General features: G+C 59.0%; 10 protein-coding genes across 10 annotated transcripts; 7 read left to right on the forward strand and 3 right to left on the reverse strand.

Annotated features, from left to right (window-relative positions):
• Positions 1 to 502: 502 nt before the first annotated feature.
• On the reverse strand, positions 503 to 1,855 carry GGTG_12312 (hypothetical protein). The gene has a single exon (XM_009230209.1). It carries the CDS (start codon positions 1,439 to 1,441, stop codon positions 962 to 964), a length of 480 nt encoding a protein of 159 aa, XP_009228473.1. The 5' UTR covers positions 1,442 to 1,855; the 3' UTR covers positions 503 to 961.
• A 429-nt stretch (positions 1,856 to 2,284) lies between these two features.
• Positions 2,285 to 3,592, forward strand: GGTG_12313 (leucoanthocyanidin reductase). The gene is made up of 2 exons (XM_009230210.1): positions 2,285 to 2,741; positions 2,809 to 3,592. The coding sequence occupies exons 1-2, from the start codon at positions 2,324 to 2,326 to the stop codon at positions 3,471 to 3,473; spliced, it is 1,083 nt and encodes a 360-aa protein (XP_009228474.1). The 5' UTR covers positions 2,285 to 2,323; the 3' UTR covers positions 3,474 to 3,592.
• Positions 3,593 to 3,914: 322 nt separating this feature from the next.
• Positions 3,915 to 4,683, forward strand: GGTG_12314 (hypothetical protein; the record flags this gene model as incomplete). The annotated part of the gene is made up of 2 exons (XM_009230211.1): positions 3,915 to 4,362; positions 4,448 to 4,683. The coding sequence occupies 2 exons, from the start codon at positions 3,915 to 3,917 to the stop codon at positions 4,681 to 4,683; spliced, it is 684 nt and encodes a 227-aa protein (XP_009228475.1).
• A 136-nt stretch (positions 4,684 to 4,819) lies between these two features.
• GGTG_12315 (hypothetical protein) lies at positions 4,820 to 11,644 on the forward strand. The gene is made up of 6 exons (XM_009230212.1): positions 4,820 to 6,861; positions 6,924 to 7,149; positions 7,284 to 7,637; positions 7,709 to 7,943; positions 8,057 to 10,281; positions 10,354 to 11,644. The coding sequence occupies exons 1-5, from the start codon at positions 6,470 to 6,472 to the stop codon at positions 10,264 to 10,266; spliced, it is 3,417 nt and encodes a 1,138-aa protein (XP_009228476.1). The 5' UTR covers positions 4,820 to 6,469; the 3' UTR covers positions 10,267 to 10,281; positions 10,354 to 11,644.
• A 207-nt stretch (positions 11,645 to 11,851) lies between these two features.
• Positions 11,852 to 13,483, reverse strand: GGTG_12316 (CMGC/CDK protein kinase; the record flags this gene model as incomplete). The annotated part of the gene is made up of 4 exons (XM_009230213.1): positions 11,852 to 11,914; positions 12,008 to 13,009; positions 13,084 to 13,174; positions 13,452 to 13,483. The coding sequence occupies 4 exons, from the start codon at positions 13,481 to 13,483 to the stop codon at positions 11,852 to 11,854; spliced, it is 1,188 nt and encodes a 395-aa protein (XP_009228477.1).
• Positions 13,484 to 13,921: 438 nt separating this feature from the next.
• GGTG_12317 (hypothetical protein) lies at positions 13,922 to 18,099 on the forward strand. The gene is made up of 6 exons (XM_009230214.1): positions 13,922 to 14,285; positions 14,363 to 14,455; positions 14,526 to 14,611; positions 14,683 to 15,338; positions 15,415 to 16,443; positions 16,507 to 18,099. Exons 1-6 carry the CDS (start codon positions 14,247 to 14,249, stop codon positions 17,265 to 17,267), a joined length of 2,664 nt encoding a protein of 887 aa, XP_009228478.1. The 5' UTR covers positions 13,922 to 14,246; the 3' UTR covers positions 17,268 to 18,099.
• Positions 17,783 to 20,764, reverse strand: GGTG_12318 (spindle assembly checkpoint component MAD1). The gene is made up of 2 exons (XM_009230215.1): positions 20,561 to 20,764; positions 17,783 to 20,443 (listed from the first exon to the last, which is right to left on the reverse strand). Exons 1-2 carry the CDS (start codon positions 20,744 to 20,746, stop codon positions 18,182 to 18,184), a joined length of 2,448 nt encoding a protein of 815 aa, XP_009228479.1. The 5' UTR covers positions 20,747 to 20,764; the 3' UTR covers positions 17,783 to 18,181.
• Positions 20,765 to 21,547: 783 nt separating this feature from the next.
• GGTG_12319 (mitochondrial import protein mmp37) lies at positions 21,548 to 24,022 on the forward strand. The gene is made up of 2 exons (XM_009230216.1): positions 21,548 to 21,750; positions 21,826 to 24,022. Exons 1-2 carry the CDS (start codon positions 21,727 to 21,729, stop codon positions 23,449 to 23,451), a joined length of 1,650 nt encoding a protein of 549 aa, XP_009228480.1. The 5' UTR covers positions 21,548 to 21,726; the 3' UTR covers positions 23,452 to 24,022.
• On the forward strand, positions 23,983 to 25,662 carry GGTG_12320 (hypothetical protein). The gene is made up of 3 exons (XM_009230217.1): positions 23,983 to 24,284; positions 24,360 to 24,430; positions 24,535 to 25,662. The coding sequence occupies exons 1-3, from the start codon at positions 24,228 to 24,230 to the stop codon at positions 25,328 to 25,330; spliced, it is 924 nt and encodes a 307-aa protein (XP_009228481.1). The 5' UTR covers positions 23,983 to 24,227; the 3' UTR covers positions 25,331 to 25,662.
• On the forward strand, positions 25,643 to 26,537 carry GGTG_12321 (hypothetical protein). Its single transcript, XM_009230218.1, has 3 exons — positions 25,643 to 25,935; positions 26,019 to 26,080; positions 26,151 to 26,537. Exons 1-3 carry the CDS (start codon positions 25,888 to 25,890, stop codon positions 26,293 to 26,295), a joined length of 255 nt encoding a protein of 84 aa, XP_009228482.1. The 5' UTR covers positions 25,643 to 25,887; the 3' UTR covers positions 26,296 to 26,537.
• The last annotated feature ends 279 nt before the right edge of the window (positions 26,538 to 26,816 follow it).

Below are 26,816 nucleotides of genomic sequence, written 5' to 3' on the forward strand. Positions count from 1 at the left end.
CCCCCCCCGAAAACACGGGTCCACCGGGGAGGCCGAGTTTTGTGCGAAGCCCTTCGGCTTCTAGCTATCACCGTCACCATGCCCTTTCTGTCCCCTTATGCGCATGCCTGTCACGTTTCTACCCGACTTCCGGAAGGCGAGGGGCGGCCCTAGATTCGGTTACAAAAATAAAGCCCGGATAGTGATCACAGGGGCGTATCGCCGCACTGAAAAACTTGCATGTATAGCATACATTCGGGAATTTCCGCTGGGGTCGTGTTTAGCTGTGACTTCATTCTCAGCCCGTCTATCCCCGTCCCCTCTGTCACTAGCACTGTAGCTATGCCCCATGGCTGAGATTGATACTGTAGAGGAGTGCCATGAAGAAAAGAATAGGACTGGCAAATTATTGCAACGAGAAACGATGCTCCCTAGCTTTATCAAGGAGCTACATGACAGGGTGGAAAAGGTTGGCATTACGGCGCTAAGCTCGTGCTGGACGCTCAATCCGAACATTGCAGTTGGGGTCAGCTACAAAGCTGGGCAATCTTCGGGTTCTGGTGACTACCTAGGTAATGATGAAACAATCTGGGCCGAAACAAAACTCTGCTTCCAAGAAAAGGGATATCAAAAGGCGTATTTAAAAAGACGCAAACGACAGAGGGTGAAAAGTGCCACAAAAGAATTGCTGCCTAAGGAAAAGTGGAAGGGAGAAGGAGGAAATCCAGAAAGATAAACGAGGAATAGAATTAAAAAGGAAAACATCGCAAAACATGGTAAACTTCAGAACATGGCGTAATTAGTCATCCCAAGAAGGATAACTTCTAAAGCATACTGGGGGCCGAAGGCTCGCCCTTGCGTAAAGGGCAAGGCAGTGAAGTCGCGCATCGAAGCGCTGTGGTTTCGCCGAGGGGTCGACCAGAGAACAGGAAGATGCGTAATTCTCAGAGACTACTCAAGGGGTCCCGGAAAGAAACTCCCTTTACAGCTCACCATCCGCCTCCAGCTGCTTGATGCGCTTGTAGCCCTCGAGGTGCCACAGAGAGCTGAAGATTGTGCCCTCGGGCACCCGCCGCTTGTGGTTGTCCCAGTACGTCTGGTGATTGATTTCGCAGACGCCCTCGTCCTTGCCCTTGTGCTCCTCGCAGTACTTGCGGGCGCACAGGATGCAGTCCCGGACTGGTCCCTGGGTCTCGAGGTGGGCGTGCTTGCCCTCGACGACCTCGCCGGCCCAGCGGCCCATGAGAACGGCGACGTGCGCCGGCCTGCGGGCCCGCATGCGCGCGCAGATGTGGCAGGGCGTAGGGTTGTGCGGCGCGGCCGCGTTGGCGGGTGCGGTGGAGCTTGTGGCCATGTTGGCCTGAGTGTTAGACTCAGTGTTGGCCATGTTGGTCTGGGTGACAAGCTCGGTGGTGGCCGTATTGGCCTGGGTGGCAGACTGGGTGGTCTTGTGGCTCTCCATGGTGTTGTTTTCCACGACGACTAGTTGGTCGAGAGGTGGTGAGGGAAGAGTCGACAGCGTGATGCCGAGTAGACTGGGATATCAAGGTGAAGATACCGAGGGACAGATGTCTTGTGATGAATATCTGGCGAAGTGTCTGCTGGATGGTGTGATAAAGGGCTGAAGAACATGATCAGGGAGTTATAGAGGGGGCGGATATATACTGGCCTGGGAATGACACCGGAGAAACCCAACAGTGTGGGCAGGGAAGGCTTTGACTTAGCCTTTGATTTAGAACATAGAAAGACCAAAAATAGAAGAAGTTTATTCTTTGATGTGGCTGGCTATCCCGTATCCTTTGTTGGGACCCGGTGCTGAAGTTCTTAACATTGCCATTGTCCTCGGTCTCGGCTCCCATGTGTTGCTGCACTGCCCACAACAGGCATGAACTAAAACAGTGAGCCGAAAGCGAGGACGCATCCAGGCTTGATTGCTCTGGTCCGTCGAGACTCGAGATGATTGGAACGTGGCATTGTTTGCCTTGGACCTTCGAGATGACATTCCAAGATTTACGGTGCGGAAGGGGTTTGCGTGCAAAAGATTTGTATTTTCGGGTGGGTGCGATTGTATAGCATCCGGACAGCATAAGTCTATGTGCAATCCACATCAATGTGCTTATCTGACGGTAGAAATCGCCACTATTGATTCGGGCGGCTGGAGTCATCGGGCGTTAGTGGCGTCTATGTCCAGCGGTCAAGTTAAGCAATTTCAGCACGGTCTACGCGCGACCAGGCGCCAACGGCGCCCAAGCCAGCATTAACTTCCCGTCAGATTTTGACTTCCCTTCATCCAACCCGCCGAACGACTTCTTCCAACTGGCCCGCCAACAAGAATCGATAGGCCATGCAAGAAAACACCACCCAGCCGGGCGACGCCCGCGAAACCCATCTTGTGACGGGCGGTAGCGGCTTCATCGCGCAGCACCTCGTCAGCCTGCTGCTGGACCAGGGCGTCGTCGTGCGCGCCACGGTGCGCAGCCTCGACAAGGCCAAGAAGGTCTCAGCCCTCAAGGATCTGCAGGCCAAGCACCCTGACGGCCGGCTGCAGCTCTTCGAGGCCGACCTGCTGCGGCCCGGCAGCTTCGCCGAGGCCATGCGCGGCTGCTCCGTCGTCCACCACGTCGCCTCGCCCTTCATGATGGCCGAGAAGATCAAGGACGGTCAGAGGGAGTGCGTCGAGCCCGCGCTCGAGGGCACCAAGAACGTGCTGGCGAGCGTCAACGAGACCGAGTCGGTCAAGAGGGTTGTGCTTACGTCTTCAGGTGAGGGGTAATGCCCATCCCCCCGATTTGTTGGTTGGCAACGAGGCTTGCTGACAGCACGCCCCAGTCGGCGCCGTATTCGGCGACTACGCCGACGTGACGGACCGCATGGGCGGCGTCCTCACCGAGGAACACTTCAACGAGACCAGCACCGTGACGCACAACCCGTACCACTACTCCAAGGTCCTGGCCGAGAAGGAGGCCTGGAGGATCTCGAAGGAGCAGGCGCGGTGGGACCTCGTCGTCATCTGCCCGGGCTTGGTGCTGGGCCCGCCGCTGTCGCGCGGGTCCGAGTCGGGCAGTCTGTTCCTAATGGACGAGCTGCTGCGCGGCGACCTATTCTTCGGCGTGCCCAACCTCTACTTCTGCACCGTCGACGTGCGCGACGTCGCTGCCGCCCACGCCAAGGCCGCTGCCGCCGCCGCCTCGGTCGTCGCGGAGCGCAGATACATCGTCGCGGCGGCCGAGATGGCGGCCTTTGTCGACGTCGCCCGCAGCTTCCGCGGGCTGGGCGGCGGCTCACTCACCATCCCGACGCACCGCGTGCCTGACGCGCTGGTGCGAGTCCTGGGCCCACTGTTTGGGCTGACGCAGGCGTGGCTGGGGCGGAACCTTGGGGTCAGGTTCGAGGTGGACAACAGCAGGAGCGTCAAGGAGCTCGGGGTGGAGTACACGCCGCTCGAGGAGACTCTGGAGGAGCACTACAAGGGGTGGAAGGCGATGAGGCAATAATTGCCTGGGTGCGTGGCCCGAAAGGCCACGTGGATTTTACGCACGTGTATCCTCTTCTCTCGCGCCAGAAGCTGGAAACCCAGGTCCGAATCTGAGCCAAACCCCGCCTGAGAGTCAGCGATTTGTGACGGGCGACGGGGCCGGCTGAGGATCAAGCTTCCTTTTTGGGCTCTGTGTCCGGTAAGGCTCGTCAGAATGTCGACCCGCTGACGGCTCTCGTGTTCGGAACTTGTACCCCGAAAATACACGCCGGATGATTCATCTTGGCGGTCAGCAGCAAGTCCACCGAGCCCGATGCCGAGACATTTCTATATAAGTCGTGAGCCAGTCATCTCCCTATTCCAACTCAATAAAATGCGACTTGCTTTCAAAATCGTGTCACCCACATAATCCACCTTCCGCCTTGCTCTCTTATACCCAAAACCTCCCGCACCCAGAATCATGGCGGCGCAGTACATACTCCGACGTCAAACGCTCGAGGACCTGGAGTCCACGGGGCAGGTCGCCAAGGCGGCCTTCGTCATGAGCCCGCTGACGGGGGCCATCTGGCACAGGGCGACCGAGGAGGAGAAGCGGACGCTGATGGACGACTGGTTCCTGGGCCGGTCGCGCGTCGAGTTTGACACCCCCGGCATCCACCGCCTGGTCGTCGTGTGCCGCGACGACGAGTCCGGCTCCGAGGAGATCGCCGGCGTCGCCTGCTGGCGCCAGCCCCTGACCGAGGTCGACCCGGGCGCCGGCAAGACCGAGGAGCAAAAGGCGGCCGAGACGGCCGCGCAGCGCGCCACCTGGCCCGCCTGCGTCGACACCTCGGTCATGGACGCCAACGGCGCCGAGCTGGGGGCGCTGGTCGAGCGCGGGCTCGGGGGCGAGGCCAAGGCCATGTGGAGTGGGTGACTGGATTTGACCTTTCTGCGCCCGTGGTGCAGCTTTGAGAATTGCTAAGTCGTGCTGACTTTTCTTCCCGTAAATAGCCGCGACCGTCGTCGCTGTCCACCCCAAGCATCAGAGGAAAGGGGTGGCGACGACGCTTCTGCGCTGGGGGCTGGCAGAGGCCGATAAGACAGGCACGGACACCTTCATTATTGCCAGCGATGTTGGGAGGAAGGCATACATGTCTGTTGGCTTTGAAGATGTCTGCGAGCTCAAGGGCATCATTGGGGAAGCCATACTTATGATCCGGAAATCACCTGTCAGGAAGGACACGTGATTCGCGCAGACGCCGTGTTTGTGAGGCTTTCTCTTGCCGACAACCAAATAGAACCACGTCATATTCATGTTCCCTCAGCCTGTCACCTCAGCCTTAAGCTGGCTGGCCAGCCTCCCTCTTCTGATTCTCATGCAGGCGCCGCTTCCTGTCCCCGAGCGCGTACTTCCACTCCCTCGCTACTTTGTACACAAACACGAACCCGATCCCAAGCCCCACGGAGCAAAAGACGAGGCACGCAAAGACGGCGAACCAGAAGGCGACCTCGAGCACCGCGCGCCTCGCGTCGGCGGCCAGCGGCTCGGCGGCGCCGACGACGACCTGCAGGCTGCTCAGCACCAGCGACAGCACCCCGATGCAGAAGAGCACGGGGCCGTAGATGCGGGCAAAGTACTCCGAGTACTGCGGCTCGAGCGACTGGTACCGCGTGTGCATGCCGACCAGGAGGCGCGTGTAGAGGTTGAGGCGCGTCAGCCGCACCTCGCCGTACCGGTACCGCTCCGACACGTCCGTATCCGCGACGGCCGCCCGCACGTCGGCCGCGAACAGGCAGAAGCCGGCCCACGTCGTGCCCTCGGGCAGCAGGCGCAGCTGCGGGTCCGTGGCGACGCGGAAGTCGGACTCGTGCCGGATCAGGTGCGTGTAGGTGCGGAGGTAGCCGAGCGCCGCTTTCCGGACGTGCAGGAGCGAGTTCGGGTGGTGGTGGTGGTCGGCGGCGGCGGTGGGCTGCACCGCCGAGCCGCCGATGGTCGACGCAGGGCTGCACGGCGGTGCCGTCCGGCACGCGAGGTGGTTCTCCCAGAAGGAGTGGTTGGCGAGGTACGCGGGGAGCGGCTTTAGGAAAATGCGGTCACGGATCCAGACGAGGTGCAGCTTGGGGTCCTCCGTCACGACGATGGTCCGCCGCTTCACGGCCTGGCGGTGCAGCGGCGAGATGCTGCCGCTGTCCTGCTTGGACATCCACCAGAGGCGCGGCGCCAGCTTGTCCTGCAGCGCCGAGATGAACTCCTGCGAGAGGAACTCGGCAAGCCCGTCCCCGTCGGCTAGGGAGATTGCTGGGTACCCGGGCAGGTGGCTTGTGGCTGTGTCAGGCTGCGCGGTATCGCCGACAAGCTCGTGGCACTGTTGGAATGGGGGCTTCATCCTGCCGAAGCCCCTCTCATGGGTATTGCGCTGGTCGCCCCCGTCTACCCTGACTATCGAAGGAGTGCCGCTGGTTTACTGCAAGTCCAGCTGGCCACGAGCGAGCTTTTCTCTCATGTTTCGCACCATAGGCACTAGCTAATAGAAACCTAGTCCTCCAGGGGGCTTCAGGCGTACTAAGTAGGCAAACCGTCAGAGCCAAAAACCCTTGCCGCCAAAGACATCCCGAGACGCGTCCTTGCAGGCTCTGCAAAGCCCCTCCGTGGCTTTTTCTGCATTTTTAGCAGCCCCTCCGAAGCTGCAGGCCACAGCGAAGCCGGGCGCAGATGGAGACTGACGCTGACCAACCAGGCATCTCCTGTCCCGAGATGAGGATTGCGGATCTTCCAATCAGGGGGCGCATGTGTGGTGTGGCGCGCCTTGGTGCCCAACACGATGCAGAAGTAGAGAAAGAGGGGTACGCATCATGGTGGGCTCAGGCGTCCTTATGAAGAGGAACTAAGCAGACAAGTCGGTGACGGGCAGTTGTCGGGAAGGCTCCTCATTCTTTCCATATCCCCTCCTCGGCATCTTACTCCTTTCCCGATACCTGTATCTAGGTCCTTACCAACTCTCCCCTCGCCTTTCTGCCGGCGACGAACTCGCGATGGATCCCCAGCCGCTGCCGCCAGAAGCATACGATACAAGCAACATCTTCCGTGTCCAGAACATCCCGCACAATGTCGCCCTTGCCATGTTTCCCTCATTCTTTTCGTGGCCCTGCGGCTTGACTGGTACCGAGATCCACGTCCATTCATTCTCTCGAGTCGATGCTGCCAACCAAGAATCCGCCATCACTGCCACCGTCACATTTTCCCGTAAACCTGTATTCTGGGACACTAACGTGTGCCCGCGTGCAAAGCGACTGCGCGAAGCCATCGATCTGCACATGCCAGACGGTTGTAATTACCGTCCCATCAAGGTCGACCAGCAGCTCCTGGGGTTTACGCCACTCACCCCGCTCGCCATCCAGTCGGCAAAAGGGAGAAAAGGCATCGAGTAAGCTTTCTTGTCGGGCAGTATCCAACGAGCCGTTTGCTGACTGCCATGGCGTGGGCCAGTTGCATTGTGATTCACGGCTTCGGCTCCCACCCCCTGGCTGCGTTCAAGGCACAAAGATTTCCAGACGTCTGGATCCGAGACTGGCTGCCACAAGACTTCCCGAAACTTGACGTCTTAACCTACGGGTATGGATCACACTTCGACGACCCCAATGCCTCCGGGGACATCCATGAGTGGGCAGATTCATTCCGAAGTGACTTGCGGGCATATCGGTCCATGACCAGGGTTTGTTGTTCCTCTATTATTGTCAATTTGACATGCGTTCGTATGGTTCTATATCATTTCCGCTTGTTTCTCGCCCTCAAGTATGCATCACCTCTCTACGTTATCTAGGCCTCTAACAAGTGCCATTACCACAGGGAAACGCAAACTTCAAGCCCCTGATCTTCATCGTCCACAGTCTGGGAGGCCTGGTCTTCAAAGACGCCGTAGTCTCCATGGCGAACTCCGCCATCTTTCCCGGGGACCAGAAGACTGTCAAGTGCATCCACGACGTCTTCTTCTTCGCCGTTCCGAGCCAAGGCATGGACACTGAAGATATGGAGGTCATGGCCGGCAGGCTTCCAGCGCGCATTACGGCCGCACTTCTCAACCAAAACTTCCTCCATCGCATGAGGCAGACCCTCAACACACAGTTCGACCAAGCTTTCCCGTACAAAGACTCGACAATCTATCAGTTCTACGAGGCATTGCCGACAAAAGGGGTCACCAAGGTGAGTGCTCCCTGCCTGCGTTACCCGCATTGACCTGGCAATAACCATCATTTCCTCTCCATTCGCAACAGTCTGGGCAAGAGCGCTTGCTTCTTCCTCAAACTTCAACTATCGGGAGGCACTGGGAGAACGGCAATGACTACAAGATGCAGATCGAGGGAGATCATCGGACGCTAGTTAAGTTCTCGCGTACCGACACAAGCCAATATCAGAGAGTCAAGGGGGTCTTGGACGCAACGATGGAAAGAAACCCCTGTGAAACGATCCGTGCTCGCTTCTCTTGGGGTCAGAGAAACGTTCCACCAGGTAACACTGACCCGGATTCTGCTTTATGCATCAGATCGATCCAGTTTTGTCCGGGATCTTAGACTCCCCTAAAAATACATGTGCCGTAGCTGACCTTATCCCGTGCTGACCAGAGGAAAAAAGACGAGACATGTTGAAATGGCTGGTCACTGTCGATCCCTCCGACATCCACCGAAGATCCATCGGCTTGCAAGAGGAGCATACTTGCCAATGGATTTTCCGATGGGAAGAATGGAACCGCTGGTCGTCTCTCGACCTGCCAGCGGACACAAAGCGGCTCTTGTGGATCTGGGGCATTCCCGGGGCCGGTAAAACCATCCTGTCATCCTCGGTCATCAAACGCCTCGAGTCCCTCCAAAACACTGAGCCACTGTGCGGTGTTGCCTACTACTACTGCACACACGCCCGGGCCACAGGGAACGACGTGGAGAGCTTCCTCGGATGGGTAATATCTCAGCTCTGCCATCAATCAGGACTTTTCGTGCCCGTGGATATCGAATGCGGCTATTCCCGTGGCGCACGGCTCACCGTCAAGGAGATGTTGAACTCGCTTCGGGAAACCTGCCAGGGCTTCAACAGGGTCTTCGTCATTATCGACGGCTTGGACGAGTCGCATTCACGCCGTGACTTCCTCGGCTGCCTCAAAAGCATGATGTCAGCCCCCGGGCTCGATAAACTGCGAGTTTTGGTCGCCAGCAGGGACGAGCAGGACATCAAGGACGCACTGCTTCCCATCGCAACCGATGTCTCGATGTCAAACGATGTCGTGGATGAGGATATCGGCAGGTTTATCCAGACCCAGCTACAAGTGGATCCGGTATTGGTCAAATGGCCGACGGGTACTCTCCAAACCGTGGAAAAGAAGCTCAGGGAGGGAGCCCGGGGGATGTTCCGCTGGGCAGCTTGCCAGCTGGAGATCCTTAGTACGCAAAACTACGATACAGAGACTGAAGTCCTTGAGGCACTCGACGCCCTCCCCGAGACCTTGGACAAAACCTACGAAAGCGTCTTGTCAAAGATACCCTTGCAACACCAGAAAAAGATTCAGCTTACCCTATGCAGCCTCGTAGGTCCTGTATCGCTTGGTCGGGCCAGCTTTATCCTAGGGTTGGTGACGTGGGAGGCGACGTTAAACTGCAAACAACTGAGCAGCCGGTTGTTTACCCTCGACAACTTGAAGAGCATGTGCTCATGCCTCATCAGAATAAGCTCTGACGCCGACCCGTATATCTATCTTTCTCATTACACTGTAAAGGAGTTTCTTTTTTCCACCCGCATCCGGGAGGGCCCGGCCAGCGCCTATCACACAACGGAGAGCCAAGCGTTTGCTATCTCGTTCAAAGCAACCCTCACTACAATTGCCAGCTTAGGAAGAAGCCCCATGGAATTTTCTGCAAGCGCCACCGCCCATATCAGCGACTGTCTAGACGAGTTCCTCTTGACAGTGTGGCGCTATAACAATCTTCTACCGCTTCCAGAAACCGAAGATATCGACCGTCTGCTTTTCGAGATTCTCTCAGCGGGAAATACTATCTGGCTTCGTATGGAGGAGCATTTCAAGGGTGAAGGTGCATCAATAGAAGGGAACTACGTCCCCTTCTTGGTTATTCGAGGAAACGAACCCCTACAACTAGCAGAGGCATGCGCAAGAATGATAGCGCTAAACGCACCTACGGTTGCTATGAGATACTTAGAGGCCCTTCCTCCTAACGAGCTCGCCAACGCGGTTTCAGCAATATTTCAGTTCGGCAAATTTTCTGACTGCTCGCTCCTGGACGTCGTCGCTCTGTATGGCTTGCTACCCCAAATTGCCAAGCAGGGGATTATCACACGGCTACTTGATTGGGGCCTCAGACCTCGATCTGAGGACCTGGCAGTCTTCTTCCTATGCAGCAATCGATTCAGTGACTGGGGCCAAAACTGCGAGAAAGTGCTCGACACCTTACTCGGACTTGGTATAACCCCAAACCCAAGAAACGTGCCGTGGACCCCCTTGCAAGCAGCGATGTGGCGTGGTTGGGGGGCAATGGTGATACACCTTTTGAACGCAGGTGCAAACCCGTCAGCAATCGGTGATCCTGGACTCGCGTCCGACGATGCGTATAGGGGGGATTGGGGGCATGTTTTTGACATAGACTACTCTCACATCCCCCCGATCAAGTTGGGAAATGCATTAAGGGAACATCCATATAACGAGGTTCGCGCTTGCTACCTTAAAATGGATGCATGGGTACGTGAAGAGCCTGAACGATTTAATTTCCTCGTCGATAGAGGATTTGAACTTTCACGGGACGCTCCTCGAGACCCTTACGGTTCGGAATAGCGGCACGCAGTCAAGGTACCAGAGGCCAACCCCCAAAACATGTTGCTCACCCCTATCATCTACTTATCATTAACTCCCAACACCCAGCCTACAGCTTCCCGTGGGCCTCAAAGATCTCAGCAAGCCTCACTCCCCACTCCTCCGGCTTAGCGACATAGCCAAGATGCCCCGCGGGCGTCTTCTCAACACCGACCCCGATGCTCCCGGCCAGGTTCTCCGTCATGGTCGTCGCGGGCGGGCTGCTGGCGACGCTTTCAGCAAACACAAGCTTCCCTTTCGCGGCCCGCAGCGGCTCGAGCGGGAAGTTGACAGCGGTGTAGTTGTTGATCTCGTGGCGGAAGAACAGGTCCGCGTTGGCGGCCCGGCCCGGCGACTCGAACATGTAGTGGGCCGCGACCGACTCCGCGTTGCCCTCGTCCAGGGGCCCCGCGAAGGCGCGCGTGGCCGCCGCCGCGCCCTGCGCCGCGTAGACGTCGGCGACGTTTGCGAAGACGGCCTGGACCTGCGCGCCGGCGCCGGCGCCGAGCGCCGCGGTCAGGGGCGGCTCGTGCGCGGCCAGGAAGTCGGCGGCGTCCGGGTGGCGCGACAGCAGGTCGAGCGACACGATGGCGCCGGAGCTGGTGCCGAAGACGAGGGCGGGCGCGGACGGGGACAGGTGGGCGATGAGGGCGGCGAGGTCGTCGGCGTCGGCGTGCAGGCGCGCCGGCATGGTCAGGTCCTGCGGGCCCTCGGCGGTGCTGCGGCTGAAGCCGCGGCGGTCGTAGGTGCAGGCGGTGAAGTTGCGCGCCAGGGCGGGCGCGAGCCGGTCGAACACCACCGCGTCCCCGTTGGCGCCGGGGACTGCGACAAGGAGCGGGCCGCTGCCCAGGCACGAGAAGGCCAGGACGGCGCCGTTGACTGCGAGAGTGGAGGACACCATCTTGTTCGGGTCGGGCTGGATGGTCACGGGCGCAGGCTCGCTATTCTGGTCCACAGGAGAAGGGTGCGAAGGCGAATCGCGTGCGCGTGGGATGCTGGTTTCTCCTAGGGAAGACATGAAGGAAGGGTCATCTATCTCTCTATTTATCCAACTCCTTCTCCTGAAGATGCCTCGGTGGGATCCCCACCAGCCTAATCGTGCAGTACTTGATGACCCTGACCGCAATTTGGCAATGCCCCGCCGCCATATCCCACTGACGGGCAGATGTTGGCGATTCTGGCCCACGACTTGGCACCAGGACAGGGGGAGTGAAGGCCGAGCGTGAGGGGAAAAGGGGGGTCGTGAGGAGATCTCCAAGCAACGGGGCGGGCCCAGGAACGGGGGCGGCTCTGTAATACGTGGCTAGCAAGGATGAATGTGTCCAGCGGTTTGGCTTACCACGACGTTTGTCAGCGCATGCGAAATGCACGGCTGCTGAAAGAACATTATAGGACAGGGAAAAAAGGGTTTTAAGAGGGAAAAGGGAGCACAACAAATGACACTGGCGTGGGTGGAAGCGCGGGCTCGTGTTTAGACAGCGTGTCTATCGACTATGTAAAGGCCATGGAACGGCGATGATCTCACGGGAAGAAGCACGCCGCGCCCGAGAAGCTGCGACCAAGCAGATCATTTCGATACAGACCCGGTATCTTGGTCAAAGATGTCCGCGAAACAGTCAAAGGCAAGGGCCTATATAAGTGATTGTATCAGTGTGGTCAGTCACCCAACAAGGATAACCAGGCAAAATCGGCGACAAGACCTTCCACTGCGGACGATGCTCACTTGCTCAGCCGTCGCTCGGCTACTGTCGTATTTGACAAGCCCCTTGATCAGCTTCACAAAGCCCGACTCAACCCCTTCCAGGACCTCGTCCCACGGCCTGCCCTCAAAGGCGCGGTACATGTCGAACGGCGGGGTCCGGAACCGCGTCGCCTCGGGCCAGGACTCCCTGGTGGGGCTGCCCACCGTCTTGAAGATGCTCAGGATCAGCCCGAGCTGGCTGCCGTCCTCGTGCGCGGGCCGCGACTCGAACAGGGGCCGCGGCGGGCGGCGGCAGCACTCGGCGAGCAGCGCGCCGGCGCCCCACATGTCTACTGGGGCGCCGTAGGCGGAGTCGCCAAAGAGGACCTCGGGCGCGCGGTAAGGGCCCGTGCCGATGTCGAGGATCTTGGCGTCGGCCGGTTCGGGGGCGACGGGTGTGGCGGGGGACAGTTGCGGGTGCCAGGACGAGCCAAAGTCGGAGAGGTAGGCGGGACCGTCGGGCGACTCCAGCAGGACGGCGGACGGTTTGATGTCGCGGTGGATGATGCCCTGGCCGTGGATGTCCCGCAGCGCGGTGAAGAGGTCGCGAAAGTGCGAGCGGACCTGGGTGGTGGTGAGCCCGCTGCGTTCCAGAAGGGTCTCGAGCGTGAGGGGCATGTAGGGAAAGACTAGAACGAGGCGCTGCTCCTGGTCACGAAAGGTCTCGAGGAGAGGGATGCATGGCTTGCGGAGGCCTTTGAGGATCTTGGCCTCGCGTACCGGGTCGTGAGGGGCGATGTTGTGCGTCTCGATGATGACCTTGAGGGCTAGTGCCGCAGAGCGGTAGACTTCTGCAGTGACTCCGCTGCCGACATAGTGGCAGTCATGATATTTGCCAATCCTAGTTCCTGGCGTAGGCTCATCATGAACCTCCCCCTGGTCACCATCATCGCCATTGCCATGCTTGGCCGTGGCCTCGGCCTCATTGGCAGACTGGCCGGCCTGCAGGCCTGGGGGCCGTTCGCAAGTACCTTCATACTCGGCCTGTGGGGTGCCTATCAGCACGAAAGCATGCCACGGCGAGGGATTTCGAGCTGCAAGCAACGGAGTGGATATACCAGAGACGAGGCTCCGGCATATGCCTCGTTTTCAAGAGTGAATGCGTCTATCTGCCGTGGACCATTCTCCTTGTTATCCAGAAGCCGTTGTCTAGTAGGATATATCCATGTTAGAAACGGTTGTAGGACACGTAGGAGTGATGGTTATCAGGGGTCAGCATGCATTTTCTGGATGTTGTCGTATCTAGCCGTTGCCGTCAAGCAGGCTCTCCAGTCGGGCGCTGCCGACATGGTTGCCCTTCAAGCCGTGCGCTGGCTCGGATCCTCAGCTGATGTTCCGGCCAAGTTGTGCGGGTGGAACAGCCTTGGATCGTGTGCCTGAGCCAGTGTCTAGACCACGTCTTGGACGGGCCGAAGAAGCGGCAGACCCATTGCGTTGGAAAAAGTGGGGATTGGCCATCGAAGCACTGGAGGGCTGGACAATACGACTTGGAGATGGGAAGGCGATGGACCTAGGTAGACACAGGACAGGCGAGCTTTGTTAGAGGTCCGTGTTTTTATTTGGACCATGTGTCACAGTCGGGTGTACGTGAGGACAATACACAATAATCAATATCTTAGCCTCGATTCCGGCGCAAGACGAAGATGGAAAAGACGTTGGTGGTCAGCCGTCGATCACTGCCGCTACGGAGAACATGACATCAAACTGGGCAAAGATGAGATGCCCCTGGGCGCAGGTGACCTGGAGTGCCTGGGCGGGGAACAGTGAGTCTGGTCTGTCTTGATGGATGCTGGACCCAGCGCGGCTCGGACTTGCATGGGTGGGATTCGGAGGAGGTCTGTGTGGAGCCTCCAGACTGGGGTCGGTTGGCGGAGTGAGTGAGTGAGGTGAGGTAATCGCTCGGCTGCTGGGGAGGCCTGGCTGCGCTGCGCTGCCGATTTCTCCAGCTATTGAGCTTTTCCAGCTGCGGCATCGACATCACATCGGTATCCGCCCAACGAGGCCAAAAACACACATTCTTGCGCCAGATCGCGGACTGCTGTGTGACGGCGACAGTACCATCATCGCCCCCGAGCCCACGCCCAGTCCATGCGGCAATTGACCACCTCGCCCGTCGCCCCGTCGGACCGGCACCTCCCTCGTGCTATGCCATAGGTCGCCTGCCCCAACCGTCGTTTGTGACTCTCACCTGTCCGTCTGCGCCGCCGAGCCCTCCGTCGCCATGGAGGACCTGTCACGATCCGAGTACCCGGCCATGCTGGTATGGCCTCATCCACGCTCCGTCCCGGCCCCCTGGCTTCTCGGGTCGAGCTAACCCGTTGTTTACCTCTCCGCCAGGCACATCTACAGCCGTCGCAAGCAACCCAAGCCCTGGTCGATCGAGTAAAACGAATCAACAAGATCAACAACGAGGTCGCTGACTGGCTCCAGGTAATCACGTCTACCAAATCCCATGCGACGAACACGGAGCCGACCGCTAAACGATTATGGGTTGCTGCAGGAACGCCACAGAGTCGAGGAACAATATGTTGCCGGTCTACGCAAGCTCATGACCTTCAAGGTGCCTAACGGCGCATCGGAGCTCGGGTACGATCAACCAAGCTTTTCGCACCCAGGTCGCGATCCGAGACGCTAACGGGCGTGCCCCTCTCAAACAGAGTCTTCCAGGTGCCATGGGACAAGGTCATCCAGTCGGTCGAGGCGATAGCATCCTCTCACCAGATGTACGCGATGCGCGTCGCAAAGGACGTCGAGCAGCCGCTGCGCAGCTTCCATACCCGGAAGGAGGTGGCGGGCATGCAGACATTCGTCTCCAACCTGCAGGGCATGGCCAAGGAGCTCGACGACGCCCAGCACGCCGCCGACAAGCAGAACAAGAAGGCCGGCAAGGTCAGCGCCCAGAAGCTCGACGCCGCCAACTCGAGACTCGAGAACGCGTCCCAGCAGTGGGAGGCACAGGCCCCCTTCATCTTTGAGTCTCTACAGGCCCTTGACGAGCAGCGCACAAACCACCTACGCGATGTCTTGACCCAGTTGCAGACCCACGAAGTCGACCAAGCCAGCCGCACCCAGGCCTCGGCCGAGGAGGCCCTCAACCTGACACTGGAGATCAGCACTGCCACAGAGATAGAGAGCTTTGCCCAACGAACGACGAGCGGAAAGCCAAAACTCGAGAAGCGGGCCGCGACCCCGGCTAGGCTGTCGAGCTCCGCCGCTGGCTCCATGATTAGGCCCCAGAGCAGCGCCGGTTTTGGCCACGAGGACAATACGCCTAGCGAGCACTCGGGAGATAGAATCGAGACGGTGCACACAGGTTTGTGTTGGAGACCCCGAAGCTAGTGTAATGAAGCTGGTGTAATGGTCGGTTGTGCTGACTGAGTGCCCATCAGAGTCCAAACTGCGCAGTCGTATTGGTACCATGCTTGGTCGCCGTCGCCAGAGTATACACGGCGGGTTTGGCCAGCTGTCACCGCAAAAGAACTCGGGGCCCTTCAGCCGTGGTCTTAGCAGTAGCCATGGCCAGAGGCTGTCGCCGGGTGCCTCGATGTACAACCTGTCCGATACCAACCGTCTATCCTCGCTTGTCGAGTCGCCGAATTCCCCGACTGTCCCAGATGTCCCACCTTTGCCCGAGGTCAAGGCAAACGGCGTGACTCCGACAGGCTCCTCCGAAAAGCCGGCAGAAGAGGGCGCAGCTGCCACCGAAAACAAGCCCGCCACTCTTACAAATGGCGAGGTAGACGACATATTCGGTGCCGCCCCAGGGCAGCCTAGCGGCCAGACGGCGGGTAATGAGGGCGTGGCACAGGGGAGCAAGGATTCAGAAGGGTACACCGTCCCGGCCGCTATGAACGATCCTATCTCGCAAGCACAAAAGGAGGCTGCGGCAAGCAGCGACGAGCCGGACCAGTTCTTCACACTCAAGATCCAGAACGAGCCTGTGGCGGAGGAGGATGCAGACGCCCAGAAGGCGGCCATCTCCAGCGTCACCAACACGCTCTCGGCCTCGATGCCTTCACGTAGGGGTGGTACCGTCCGCGGGCGGAGAGATGTGCGCAACACCATATACATGCCCATGCCGACGCAGGCGCCGCTCGAGCCTATCCAGAGCCCCACCGAGAACACGATTCCGCCTCCGCCAGCCGTTCCTGCCCACATCCCCAACAAGCCGTCGACGTCGGCCACTCTGATGACCGAGGCCAGCATCGCCGCCACATCTGACACGCAGTCAGTCCGCTCTGCAACTTCCCTAGGAAGTCTCGCCCATACCAAGCACCCGGATATGACGGCGCAGGGCCTCAACTCCTCCATCATTGAGACAGTATCGGCCTCTTTCGAGGACGGCGAAATCAAGTCTGTCAAGATTAATGGAGAGATTGCCGTGTCTTATAACAACTCTTCCGACTTTGCTTCACGGCGTAAGACTCCCCCACCTTCCTTTAATACTAAATGCCCCGCTAACATGTTGCTTGGCTGAATAGATATTGAAACCGTCCGTATAAATAACTTCCCCCTCCTCGACGTCATCGGGCCCAACCGCATTTTTGTTTCCAACACGGGCCACGCCGACGAGTTCACGCTCGATACCTCGCACCTCGCCAAAACCTCTACGGCTTTCACATACCGACTGCACAGCGAAGCGGACAACGATACTGCTCTCGCCTCTCTGTGCCCCCTAATCCTCAAGCCCGTATGGAAGCCGACTGCTAATAAGAAGCTCGGCCTCCTCCTGCAATACCGCCTGAACCCGGCTACGCTTCCCGCCTCGGCAGAGGAGACGGACGTTGCGCCGCTGCCTCTCACTCTTCATAACCTCGTTTTTGTCGTCACCTACGAGGGTAAGGCTTCGGCTGCCCAGACGAAGCCCGCCGGCACCCACCTGCGGGACAAGCACCTGGTGTACTGGCGGCTTGGCGACGTGACCCTCCCGGCGCCCGCGAGCGGCAGCGACGGCGAGTGGTCCAAGATCGTCTGCCGCATCGTCGGCGCCGAGGGCGCAGAGGTGCAGCCCGGCCACATCGAGGCGCGCTGGGAGTACACGCCCCAGCAGGGCGGTAGCGCGCGCGTCTCCATCTCGCGGCTGCTCGAGGACAAGGGCAAGGGCAAGGCCGTCGAGGAGGCCGAGGTCGAGGCGGACCCCTTCTCGGATGACAACCCCGTCAGCCCCCGCGTCGAGGAGAGGCGCTGGGAGGCCGTGCCGCTAGTCAGCAAGATTGTCAGCGGGCGGTACGAGGCCAAGTGAGCAAGGGGAGGGAGTTGGAGTTTGTGGTGGTGGTGGTGGTGCTCCAAGGGGAGGGAGGGAGCCCGAGGTGGTCTGATTGCTCAATAAGGAGCCGCTCGCCGCATGGCCTTTTTTGGTAACCCCGAAAGCTTTGAGATGATACGTATTTTGCGACATACCCTGTCTGTATTTGGTTACAACCCCCGTCATTGCTTCGTTTATACTTTTTCTTTTGTTGCCATCCATCCTTGTCGTTTCTCCTGCCTCTGATTCTCTTCTGGACCTCGTCGTTCAGCCACGTCGCATGTCTTTTTTTTCTTTATGACCCTGGCAGACACTTTTTTGCTCGTGTCGGGTTTGTGCTATACCCGGGGAGCAGAGATGCGAAAAGCGAGAGGGGTAGTAGCAGCGCTAGAGCGGTTTGATGACTTTTTTTTTTTTTGTTTTCTTTTGTTGTCTTTTCTTCTTCTGCGCTTTTGTAAGTAGGTATGTAGGTGGTGGGCGCGTGTATGTGCTGTGTGCCGAACATAAGACGGGTTGAGACCGACTTGCTTCATTGTAGCATTTCAACCGGGAGGGTCTTTGCCTTTTTGGCTTTGCCGTCCTTTCCTTAATGTCTAGTCGGTATATAGCATATTACATCTTTGGGCTTGACCCGCGAAGAGACATGGCAACGGGCCTGACATCGTGGTAAAATTACTGTAGAGCGCCGGTCCCCTCTACCTGTTTTGCTATTCGCGTACCAAGTTTGTAGCGATGCGCAGAGGAACAACGCAGGTTTGACGACAAAAAAGCATGTTTCCATAAAGAAACTGTCTGGACTAGAGACAAAAAAAACAAGATTCTAGCAGAATATTGGCCAATGATTCGTGCTATTTTATAGCAGCAAATACATGAAAAGAACGTGCAGATGATCAAACTTCAACCCTCCCGCCTCAGCCCGGCCTCGACGACTTGGAGTGCTCCTCGTAAAACTCGAGCGTCAGGGCGGCCAGGAAGCCGGGGATGCAGCCCTTCTCGCGGACCCAGAAGCGGATCTGGTCGTCGATCCTCTGGGCAAAGGCGCTGCGCGGCCCGCCGCCGACCTTCATGGTGCCGCGCTCGCCGTCAAAGACGATGCTGTTCTCGTGCTCGTCCGATTCGGACGGGTGGTAGACGCTCTCGACGCGCATCTTGCCGTTGGGTATGAAGGTGACGGTCCAGCCGAGGGTGCTGAAGATGGCCTCCTTGAACTCGCCGCTCTTGGCCGCCCAGACCTCCTTGAGCCGCTTGCTGGTCTTGTGCGCCGAGGCCGCCTCGGCCTTTGCGTCCTCGACCTCGCGCCGGGCCGCGTCCAGGGCCGAGAGCGGGACGGTGCGGAACGACGAGGCGGCCCCCTTGCGCGCCACGTGCTCGAGCAGCTCGGCGTTCTCGCGCTCGAGCGCCCGCAGCCGCGACGCCTTGACGGCCTCGTGGTCCGACGTCGGGTTGGACCGGAGCGAGAGCACGCGCACGCGCGACGACTCCTTGGCCGTCGACACCTGCGCCTTGGCCACCCGGAGCTCCTTGTCGGCGAGCCGGTGCGACTTTTGCAGCGCCGCCAGCTCCTCCTGGAGCTTGCGGTTCTTGCGCGCCAGCTGCCCGAGCTGCTCCGACTGCACGGCCGACGACACGTGGTTCTCGTCGCTCTCGCGTGGGCGCTTGGTCCCGGCCGCGGCGGCCACGGCGGGCGAGGTTGCCGAGGACTCGAGAGAGGACATCTCCTGGTGCAGGCTTTGCACCTCGGCCTTGTACTTGTCGACGAGGTCTTCGAGCTGCTGGACGCGCTCCGCCTTTGCCTGGTCGAAGTTCTCGGGTTGGAAGGCGACGTCTTCGGCATCAAAGGTCTTGAGCTGCGCGCGCAGGTACTCGACCTCCTTGACTGCCAGGGCACGCTGCCGCTCTAACCGGAGACGGCCCTTGTCCGCCGGACCCGCTGGTTCGGCGCGGGGCATGGACTTGACCTTCTCCAGCTCGGCGCTCAGCTCCGCCTTCTCCACCTCGAGTTGCCTAATCGCCTCCTCCCTCTGTCCAAGCTCAGGTTCCAGGGATCCCAGCTTCTCCAGTAGAGATGCCGAGTTGAGCCTTTCTTGCACTAATGCGCGGGCGACGGCTTCGGGCGAGTCAAGCTCGGTCTCGCCGTCAGAAGATACGGCCTCGTTCTGCAGGTAGGCAGTCCAGGCGGCCCGCTCGTCCTCGAGCCTCTGGCGCTGTATCCTTTCCTCTTCGAGTTCGGTCTCCAAGTCGGCCGAGAGCTCGAGCCGACGCTGCAGTGATCGCTTCTCCTCCTCAACGACCTCGACCGCCTTGCGCGCCTGCCGCAAGCGCTTGAGCTCGGTCAGCTGGTCGCGGTTGGTGGCCTCGAGGGCGCGGATGTGCTGGACCTGGTCCGTCAGCTCGCGACGGATGACGGCCATGGTCTCTGCGTCTCCGGTATGCGCCTTGAGCCGGAGCACGTCGGCCTCGAGCTGCCCAATGGTGGCGTCCCGCTCGGCGAGCTGGGTCCTGGCCTTGGCCAGCGCCGCCTCGCGCTCCTCGGCCTCTTCGGCCTGCTCCGTGGCCATCCTTTGTGCATTCTCGGCCTGCTTCCGCAGCTCCATCGTCTTGCGTTCAGCCATGCGTGCCTCCCCATCACGCGCCGAGCTCAGATCTTGTAGCTGCTCGCGCAGCAAACTGGCCTCCTCCTCCGCCTCGCGCGCGCGCTTCTCGAGCGCCCGAACCTTGTCGTCCCCATCGGACCTTAGGCTATCGAGCTCCTCTTGTAGGGCCTCGGCGGACCTGCGGGCTGTGTCGCGTTCCGCATCGGCGGCCTGTTTAAGTTTAAAGTCCTCCTCCGCACGGCGGCGGGCGTCGCGCAGCTCCGAGTCGTGCTGCAGCCGTAGCATCTCCTTCTCCTGGTCGTAGGCCGATACACGGTAGTTGAGGGCGCCAACCTCGGCCTTGAGCTCCTCGATCCGACGCCGCTGCGTCTCGTACTCTTGGGCGTCGGGGGGCGCCATGTTTTCTTTGCTGCTTTCGCGGGAAGCGACGCGCTGCGAGGTGGGATAGTGACCGCCGCGGCCGCCGCTTAGGCTCCGTCGGGGTAGCTGAGTGCCTGGTGCACTCGGCACAGATGTCTCGCCGGTTAAGAGATTGAAGGTCGGCTGCTGACTGGATGTGGCTCTCATAGAGGATCCAAACTGTGAGGCCGCAAGTAACGGGAATGAGAAGTCAGCCAATGCGGATCCCTGTCATGGCCTCATTTATGCTTGATTGTTTACTGCCGAGACGCAGAGCGGATCCTGCTTCTGACTTACCCTGCTCTGCCATGCCTGTGGTCGCGGAGGTCCAGCAACACCAGTGCTCGCTCTGAAGCGGGTTGCGCCCGAGTTGCCTTGGGCAGTTCCCGGCGAGCCGTCGTCGTGCTGCTTCTGGGGCGTGTGCGCCCTCATCGTGGTTGTTGACGACGAGACAACGCGTGGTGTCCTGGTCCGTCGCGCCATGCTTCAATTGGCAACCGGCGGAGCCCTCTTGGATGGTGTGGGTCCGGTACGTCGGCACGTGACGGGCTATCTGCAACCAACCCAACGGCGCAACTCACACCTTGGAGAGAAGAAGAGATCAGCGCTGTCGAAATGGATAGGACGACATGTGCTGTCTAGATGTGATAAATAAACTATAAATGACTTGTATACCTCGGAACCAACACAGCCCTCCTTTGTCCTCTTCCGGGTTGTGCTGCAAGCGGTTGCCGTTGGAATGCAACGGTGGACTGCCGAATTACGTCAGGCCTCCCTTGGGTGCTCATACGCGGGCACCTTCCAACCCATTTCATTCAATGCTTTGAATCAGAAACAGTAGAGGAGGGTTGGTTGTTATTACAATTGGCACCTACCAGGTTCCTAACTCCCGAAGATCATAATGACCGGTAAATCAAGCTTTTATGCACTCCAGCAGCCTGGGCGGCGAGCCCCTCTCCGCTGCAAGTGTCGCTCATTGTTCCTTCCCGCAAAGTCAAACACCCGTAGATGCACATGAACCGCACTGGCCAGGCCCTTTGAGTCCTATCACTTCTCTTATGTCTTAAGATTTGCTTGGTCCATAGCACTCGGCAGTCCATAGCTAGCAGGTGGAGAGGCAGGTTGGTACTCAGGTAGGTACCCGTATGGAGTTGTCGTTGGGGTTCAGGGCTTATCAGGGGTACAGCCCAGACCCCTGGCGCCTCGCGTCACCAGCTCCACTAGCACATTGCGCCGCTAGCCCAGCTCGATCCTGCCAAGCACCCGGGCTTGCTTCAGCCGAGCTCGCAATTGACCTTGGGCTCTTTCCTCCCAAACTTTCATCCTTGCGACGAACAGCTTCGACGCCAGACAACTCGACAACGCCAAAGCTGACCCCGAATACGCCCCCTAGCTGCCGCACTGGTCTTCTCAAATAATCTCCTTTCTGCGCGCACCCCAGGGCGGTGTAACCAGGCCTCGAGATGTTCTCAGTCTTGCGCCGGAGGGTAAGCTTGCCCTTGCCCTCATGCAACATCGCGACGTCATAGACAGCAAACCTGACCCGTCGATCGCATCACCAGGGCGCCGCCTCCCTCCCACGCGCAAATACAACGTCGCGAGGATCCGCTGCCGTCCCTTCAAGCCTCTCATGCCTCTGTCGTAATCCTCTTCTCGATGGCTGGCGCCCACTTCCCGCGTCCGCATCTCGACTCGCCTCTACTTCAACCAGCGACAATAAGCAGACCGACAGCCAAGCCAGCGCCTCTGATGCCTCGTCACAAAGCACGCGTTCACTCGTAAACGAACAGACACTAGACTGGGAAGATAAGGTCGACTACCAACATGTGGACAAGTTCAGCGATCTGCCGTACCGGCACCTGGGGTACAACCAGCATATGATCATCAACGCCGAGTTCAAAAAGGCTCTGGGAGATATTGTGAAGTCTTTCCAGGCGCCCATCATCTACGCGTTTGCCTACGGATCAGGGGTCTTCCCCCAGTCAAAACTGCTCGGCCGCACCCCAAGCGACGAGCTCGTTCACTCGGTGCACCCCGACCCCGACCCGGCCATCGTGCGCGCACAGGGGGAGAAGCCCAAGATGATCGACTTCATCTTCGGAGTGTCCCATACGCAGCACTGGCACTCGCTCAACATACGGCAGAACCGCCACCACTACAGCGGCCTTGCCAGCCTTGGCTCCGGCCTCGTGAGCAGGGTCCAGGATCGGTACGGGGCGGGCGTCTATTTTAACCCCTACGTTCAAGTCGAGGGCGTCCTCGTCAAGTACGGCGTTGTGAATATCGACACCCTCTGCCGTGATTTGCTCGAGTGGGACACGCTGTATCTTGCTGGGAGGCTGCACAAGCCGGTCAAGATTATTCGAGACAACGCGCGCGTCCGCATCGCCAACCAGACGAACCTGCTTGCCGCCATCCGTACCGCCCTTCTGATGCTGCCAGAGGAGTTCACGGAGCGCGAGCTCTATTCGACCATCGCTGGGCTCAGCTACCTGGGCGACCCGCGCATGCGTTTCCCGACGGAGAACCCGCGAAAGGTGGCCAACATTGTGGGCCACAATGCCATCCATTTCCGGAATCTCTACGCGCCGCTTGTGCAGGTGCTTCCCAACGTCGACTTTGCCGAGGTCGAGGACCCCAGCTCCGCGCCGCCCGAGCATGATCTGGTTCTCCGCCAAACCATGTCGGACGCGACGAGGGGCAACATGGTGCGACGGCTGCCGCGGCAGTTCCGGTCGCGGGTGTACTTTGAGTACCAAAAGAAGTGGCAGATCTCGCGCGCCGACTTTGATCATATGACGGAGAACCTGCAGACCGAAGAGGGTGGCATCTCCTTTGGCGCCAGGACGGGCGGTGAATTCGACCAGCGGATCGCCAAGGGGAACGCGGCCGTGCGGCGGGAAATTCTGCGCGAGGCAATCGAAAAAACGACTTCCTGGCCGAGCACCGTCCAGGCTATCAAGGGTGTTGCCATGTCCGGGGTGTCCCGCTCTATGCGGTACCTCGGCGAGAAGATGGACAAGTATCGGGAGGGCAAGAAGCAAGGCCCTCCCGAGCATTCCGGAGATGCCAACCCGGATGACGACGCCGGCGGTCGCAAGATAGAAGGGGGGTCGAGTGCTGAGGCGTTTATTCCCAAAGCCAACGAAAAGACGAACAGCAGCGATGACAAGCCCAAAGCACCATGATCATCCTCTTTTGGTTTCATTTCCTTCATCTTCTACCCATCAGGCGTTCATACTACTTCTTGTTTTCGCTTTGGACATAGAATAGACAAGCGGCAACTGCATATCAGTGGAGTTTGGGATTGAACTTATAATTATGATTCTTTTGGCACCCCGCCTCCTTGTCGGCTGCGGATTCCGGCCTTCTGTTTTGCTTCCACGGATTTTGTATTTCTTTCAGCCTGCATCTGGACCCACGCCCGTGCTCCTGCGGCACTCGTGGGTTTCAGCACCCCAACGCTCATCGAATTCACAGCTCTCGTGGAGCTTTGGTCTCGGACTGCACGATATGAACCTGTCTTTTGGGGTCCAATCCTAGATGTCTCTACTGGCTTCCAAGTCGGACCTCCCTATCCGATGTGCCTTGATTAGCCGGACCCAAAATTGGGATGGTTCTGAAGTGGGCTAGAAAACCTGTGTCCGTGCTACTGATCGTCTAGTCTAATGAGCAGGAGCCTAGGTACGTACCTACCTGGGTAGGTATTTCATCCATCCATTCTTGCCTGCCTTGAGGGGGGTATCAGGGAAATTGCGTGGGGGTTTGGTCGCGTGATAACTAGGCTCCCTATCGCGACTGGACAAGTGCAGCTTGAAACGGTGGGGACTCCGCTGTGCCTGTTTAATAGCGAGGCAGTATCCCTATCCGGCACTTTCTTTGCTCCCCCACTTCTTTACCATTCCAGCACCAGAGGACCAAGAGGCAGCACCCAAGACCGACATAAGCGGCACTAGCAATCGTCATGTCAGATTGGTGGCACCAATGGTATACTGTCCAAGGCACCGGCATCAACAGTCGGGTGAGTAACCACGACCGGACTCCCCACCTCGCAGCAATCTCCTCACTTTGTGCTCACCCAGATCCGGGTCCACAGGGCAACCTCTGGGAGTCGCGCGACTACGGCCGTGACGCCCCCAACCCGAACACGTACCGCTACGACAACAGGTAAGCCGATCTGGCCGGCGTCCCAACCGTGGAGTGACTTGATTCTTTCCCGCCGGACGACTAACCCCATGGGGGGGCGCGCGCGGCCCGCTGTCGCTTTCCAGGGACGGATCGTGGTACTACAGGAACCCCGACAACAGCAGGTACTATGACAATGGCCGCGGGAGGGCCGTCTACACGGACCCGGCTGGAGGTCGGCATGACGTGAACCGCGGTGGCCGACGCGACAGCGACCGCGGCAGCACCTACAGCCGTGACGACGCCTGTAGTCATACGTCCGGCACTGGTGGCATTTACAGCCGTGGAACGCGTGACGGCAGCAACTACGGCGGCAGCAACTACGGCGGCAGCACGTACGGCGGCAGCACGTACGGCGGCAGCACGTACGGTGGCAGCACGTACGGCGGCAGCACGTACGGTGGCAGCAACTACGGTGGCAGCAACTACGGTGGCAGCAACTACGGCGACAGCGCGTACCGCGGTAGCAACTATAGGGACAGCAGGTACGGCGGCAGTAGAGCACCCAGCGACGCTGGTACCAGCCATACGGCCATCCCTTCCAGCCGTGCCAGCTCGTATGGGGGCAGCACCTATGGTGGCGGCAGCGTTTACGGCACAGGCGGTGCCAATGCCGGAGGCAGCACCTTAAGCAATGGTTATAGTAATGGTTATCCTTACGATTCGGACAGCGATTCCAATTCGAACAGCGATTCCGATTCCGTAACCACTTGTGGTCGGCTGGTCGGCGATGGCGACTCCCACTCGACTCACTCGGATGATGGGGACTCGGATGATGGGGACTCGGATGATGGGGGCTCGGATGATGGGGACGGCGATAACGATGGCTACGACAACGATGACTACGACGACGATGGCTACGACGACGACGACGATTACTGAAAGCCGCTCATTTGCTCCAATGCAGCTTCGTTGTAGCGTGGGAGCGGGGCTGGAGGCTTGGGCCCGGATACCTGGCTCCTGATATCACACCCAGCATTTCTTGTGGGCGTCGGAGACTCTCCCCGCTTGTTTACATCGCTCCCTGTCCACTATCTCGTACTTCGGTAGTGGGTTGGTTCGATAGCTAAACGACCAGCGGGGTGTGCGCGGGGTGTGTAAATGGCCTAGTCTTGTAGTATTTGGTTGTGTAGGTACAAACACCATATTCTGGCACCATACCATGCGGAAGGTCTGGCCATGGTGGGGTCGCTCTGTAGGCCTGGTCCCCGTGCTTGCCATTTTCGGATGTGAAAGCGTCTGAGCCTACCGAGATAAGGTTCAACGTCACTGAAAGAGATACCGCGCGGGGGTGCTTAAATACCCGGCTGTTTCCCCGCATCAGGCTCGCTGCATCCATTCTCGATACCAGCTTCTACTTCCTGAAGCTCTTTTGTTCAACCCCAGACACGATTCCCACAGCAAACTCGGACTGCTTGCTTGCAGCTACACCTCTCGCCATGTCGGACAAGGGATACTCGTACAATGGCCACGGCACCAACAGCCAGGTAAGCGCGACAGCTGTCCCCCGCACGTGGGCACGTGGAGGGCAAGGAATATGAGTTGCGTCAATGCTGACCCGGCGCGGTAGGGTAACCACTACTGCTCGCGCGACTATGGCGACGGCTCCAACTCGTACCACTACTCCAACTCGTAAGTTTATGAGCGCATCCACCAGCCAAGCATGCGTGCCTGCCATGTTGCTGACGAGGCCCACCCTCAGCAACGGTTCTTACTACTACGCCAACCCCAACGGCAGCACGTACTACAACAATGGCAACGGCGGCTCGACCTACACGGCGCCCAGCGGCCAGTCGTCGTCCTCGAAGTCCGGCAGCAGCAGCGGCGGCTCCGGCGGTAAGAAGTAGTCGGTAACGACTGTGCTGGGGATTCGAAACCACTTGGCTCTCGGAACTTATGCATGTGAGCAGAGCATACCACGAGGTGGCTAGAATACCATCAGTATCTTGAAGAGCGGTGACGTACCGATATATTTACGCTGCGCAATGCCCCCTGACCCACGGCACTTGTTCCACTTCATACCTATCATGCTAGTGCTATTTATGCTATCAGTGAGCCCCCCGCGTCCTCCGAAAACCGAGGTCCTCCGAGTTTTACCCAGTCAATCCATCCGTTCCATAAAGCGCGCCCATCTCCTGGACGTGCGGCCTTGGTTGCTACTTGTGCCCACTTCTAGCTGCCAGAGCTGCTGCTGGCACCGCTCAAGTCGCTGCCAGAGCCTCTACCATGGCGCCCGGTGCCCAAGCCGCTGCCTTGGCCACTGCCATGAATACCGTGCCGGGACAGTTAGCTACCTGCTTTTGTCGGGTTTTATTGAAGCACTTTGCAAGGGGGCGTCGGCAAGTTGTGTCATCAATGTATTATCGAG

This window comes from Gaeumannomyces tritici, assembly GCF_000145635.1.
Source record: "Gaeumannomyces tritici R3-111a-1 unplaced genomic scaffold supercont2.8, whole genome shotgun sequence".
Classification (NCBI taxonomy): Eukaryota; Fungi; Ascomycota; class Sordariomycetes; order Magnaporthales; family Magnaporthaceae; genus Gaeumannomyces; species Gaeumannomyces tritici.

Bases quoted from the DNA above. Each gene is read 5' to 3' on its own strand.
- GGTG_12312 (XM_009230209.1), bottom strand. From the start codon at position 1,441: ATGGAGAGCCACAAGACCACCCAGTCTGCCACCCAGGCCAATACGGCC.
- GGTG_12313 (XM_009230210.1), top strand. From the start codon at position 2,324: ATGCAAGAAAACACCACCCAGCCGGGCGACGCCCGCGAAACCCATCTT. The intron at 2,742-2,808 runs GTGAGGGGTAAT...AGCACGCCCCAG, and splicing joins GGTTGTGCTTACGTCTTCAG to TCGGCGCCGTATTCGGCGAC.
- GGTG_12315 (XM_009230212.1), top strand. From the start codon at position 6,470: ATGGATCCCCAGCCGCTGCCGCCAGAAGCATACGATACAAGCAACATC. The intron at 6,862-6,923 runs GTAAGCTTTCTT...GGCGTGGGCCAG, and splicing joins AAAGGGAGAAAAGGCATCGA to TTGCATTGTGATTCACGGCT. The intron at 7,944-8,056 runs GTAACACTGACC...CGTGCTGACCAG, and splicing joins TCAGAGAAACGTTCCACCAG to AGGAAAAAAGACGAGACATG.
- GGTG_12317 (XM_009230214.1), top strand. From the start codon at position 14,247: ATGGAGGACCTGTCACGATCCGAGTACCCGGCCATGCTG. The intron at 14,286-14,362 runs GTATGGCCTCAT...CCTCTCCGCCAG, and splicing joins CCGAGTACCCGGCCATGCTG to GCACATCTACAGCCGTCGCA. The intron at 14,456-14,525 runs GTAATCACGTCT...GGGTTGCTGCAG, and splicing joins AGGTCGCTGACTGGCTCCAG to GAACGCCACAGAGTCGAGGA.
- GGTG_12318 (XM_009230215.1), bottom strand. From the start codon at position 20,746: ATGGCGCGACGGACCAGGACACCACGCGTTGTCTCGTCGTCAACAACC. The intron at 20,444-20,560 runs GTAAGTCAGAAG...GCGGCCTCACAG, and splicing joins CACAGGCATGGCAGAGCAGG to TTTGGATCCTCTATGAGAGC.
- GGTG_12319 (XM_009230216.1), top strand. From the start codon at position 21,727: ATGTTCTCAGTCTTGCGCCGGAGG. The intron at 21,751-21,825 runs GTAAGCTTGCCC...TCGCATCACCAG, and splicing joins TCTCAGTCTTGCGCCGGAGG to GGCGCCGCCTCCCTCCCACG.
- GGTG_12320 (XM_009230217.1), top strand. From the start codon at position 24,228: ATGTCAGATTGGTGGCACCAATGGTATACTGTCCAAGGCACCGGCATC. The intron at 24,285-24,359 runs GTGAGTAACCAC...CCGGGTCCACAG, and splicing joins GCACCGGCATCAACAGTCGG to GGCAACCTCTGGGAGTCGCG. The intron at 24,431-24,534 runs GTAAGCCGATCT...GTCGCTTTCCAG, and splicing joins ACGTACCGCTACGACAACAG to GGACGGATCGTGGTACTACA.
- GGTG_12321 (XM_009230218.1), top strand. From the start codon at position 25,888: ATGTCGGACAAGGGATACTCGTACAATGGCCACGGCACCAACAGCCAG. The intron at 25,936-26,018 runs GTAAGCGCGACA...CCGGCGCGGTAG, and splicing joins GCCACGGCACCAACAGCCAG to GGTAACCACTACTGCTCGCG. The intron at 26,081-26,150 runs GTAAGTTTATGA...GCCCACCCTCAG, and splicing joins TCGTACCACTACTCCAACTC to CAACGGTTCTTACTACTACG.